The sequence below is a fragment of the Alexandromys fortis genome, unplaced genomic scaffold (assembly GCF_014885135.2).
Source record: "Alexandromys fortis isolate MF-2015 unplaced genomic scaffold, M_Fortis_MF-2015_v1.1 scaffold_52, whole genome shotgun sequence".
Classification (NCBI taxonomy): Eukaryota; Metazoa; Chordata; class Mammalia; order Rodentia; family Cricetidae; genus Alexandromys; species Alexandromys fortis.
Window position 1 is genome coordinate 3,708,409 of NW_026067929.1, and position 2,522 is coordinate 3,710,930.

At 42.8% G+C, this 2,522-nt stretch overlaps 1 protein-coding gene across 1 annotated transcript; it reads left to right on the top strand.

The window, feature by feature from the left end:
* The first annotated feature begins 707 nt into the window (after positions 1-707).
* On the top strand, positions 708-1,971 carry LOC126503230 (alpha-galactosidase A-like). Its single transcript, XM_050144777.1, is given in 2 exon segments — positions 708-750; positions 837-1,971. Coding segments are annotated over 2 exon segments (1,128 nt in total). The 3' UTR covers positions 1,922-1,971.
* The last annotated feature ends 551 nt before the right edge of the window (positions 1,972-2,522 follow it).

Sequence of the window (2,522 nt, forward strand, 5' to 3'; positions counted from 1 at the left end):
CTAGCCCTTACAGGCTAATTCTCGCACCTGGACTAGCCCATTTCTAATGATGTGTGTAAGCACCCCAAGGTGCGCTTACCGGGAAGAGTCTAGCCTCCGTCCATCATGGTGTCTCTGCTCCAGAGTGCAGAGATGTCGAGTCTCTCCGGGAGCAGAACAGAGTCTGTCCTCACTTCCTCTTCTGCCAGCATCCTATCCTGTTTATTCCGCCCACCTATCTTATAACCTATCAGGGCCAGCAGTTTCTTTATTACTCAGCCAATGAAATCAACAGATTGATATGACACTCCCACATCATCCCACCACACTGTTTAAGTGTTCTCTTCGTTCTCACATTTATTACACTTCAAATGTTTTATATCTTAATTTATGCATAGTTATATGTATGCTATATTTATAAATATTTATATACCAGGGTGATATTTAAATACTTGGGGACCTTTTATAATGATTAAATGAGGTTAGTTGATTGTCCTTCACCTCAAACATTTATCAATTGCTTGTGCTGGAAATATTCGAAATATTTTATACTGACTTTTAAAATAATTTAATCAGTCTGTGGGAGGTATGCTGTACTGGACAGAATGACTGAGAATTTGGCACACAAGAACTTTTAGGGTACAGTTAAAACTTAGATGTGCATTTGTCACTTAAATTTTTAAAAAATACATCTCAATTCTAATTTCTTTCTCAAGACAATTAGAAAAATGACAGAAAAATATTACAAAAAGAGTAAGGAAATGGTGAAGAGTAGGTGATTAATGAAAGTCAACAGAAAACAAGAGGAGAGGGCTAGTTCCAGGACAGCCAAGGCTACACAGAAATCCTGTCTCAAGAGAGAAAAACAGGAAGCGAGCAGCTGTTCATGCAGATGGCAGAGCTCATGGTCTCTGATGGCTGGAAGGACGCAGGTTACGAATACCTCTGCATAGATGACTGCTGGATGGCTCCTGAAAGGGACTCAAAGGGCCGCCTTCAGGCAGATCCCCAGCGCTTTCCTAGTGGGATCCAGCACCTAGCTAATTATGTCCACAGCAAAGGATTGAAGCCAGGAATTTATGCAGATGTTGGGAATAAAACCTGTGCAGGTTTCCCTGGGAGTTTTGGATACTATGACATTGATGCCCAGACCTTTGCTGACTGGGGTATAGATCTGCTAAAATTTGATGGTTGTCACTGTGACAGCATGACGTCTTTGGCAGATGGTTATAAGTACATGTCCTTGGCCTTGAACAGGACTGGGAGAAGCATTGTGTACTCCTGTGAGTGGCCTCTTTATATGAGACCTTTTCAGAAGCCCAATTATACAGATATCCAATATTATTGCAATCACTGGAGAAATTATGATGATGTTTATGATTCCTGGGAAAGCATAAAGAAAATCTTGACCTGGACAACAACTAACCAAAAAGAGATTGTTGACGTCGCTGGACCAGGGGGTTGGAATGACCCAGACATGTTAGTGATTGGCAACTTTGGCCTCAGTTGGGACCAGTAGGTAACTCAGATGGCCCTCTGGGCTATCATGGCAGCGCCTCTACTCATGTCCAACGATCTCCGACAAATCAGTTCTCAAGCCAAAGCTCTACTTCAGAATGAGGATGTAATCGCCATCAACCAAGACCCCTTGGGCAAGCAGGGGTACTGTTTTAGAAAGGAAGACAACATTGAGGTTTGGGAAAAACCACTCTCAAACTTAGCCTGGGCTGTAGCTGTGAGAAACCTGCAGGAAATTGGTGGACCTCGTTCTTACACCATCCAGGTTTCTTCTCTAGGTCAAGGAATAGCCTGCAATCCTGGTTGCATCATCACGCAGCTCCTCCCTGTGAAAGAACGACTAGGCTTCTATGAATGGACTTTAACCTTAAAAACGCGAATAAATCCCTCAGGCATTGTTCTGCTTCGGCTAGACTATGTCTGAAGGCAGAGATGTACATTAAATGGCCAGTGTTACTAAGACCAAAACACTCCCTGCCTCTTTCCTGCGATCCTTTTAATAAAGTATCCCAAAGTCATGGCCTTTAAAAAAAAAAAAAAAAAAAAAAAGAAAACAAGAGGAATGTCTGTGAACTCAAGGCCTTGTATACGCTGCCTATGTCTGAAGTTCAAGAGGAATGTCTGTGAACTCAAGACTTTGTTTACGCTGCCTGTGTCTGAAGTTCAAGAGGAATGTCTGTGAACTCAAGACCTTGTTAATGCTGCCTGTGTCTCTGAAGCTCAAGAATCGAGCCAAGAGCAAGAGCCAGCCTTGGCAACAATGGCAAATACTGCCAGTCTCCACACAGCTGAAGTTTACACAGCATTCTCATTGGGCCTCAAGACCATTTCCAGGCCGTGTGTTAGATCAATACCAACACTGACAGTGAGCGTGCATCAATTTCACACACCTGAGAGTTTAACTCCCACAGCCCCAAATCCCATTTTCAGACTGCAGAGCAAGGTAAGTAAGACCAACATGGAAAATAACATTTAGGAATGAAACTCCTTTACACCAGAAAGCTGCTATGGGGAAAAAAAAAACC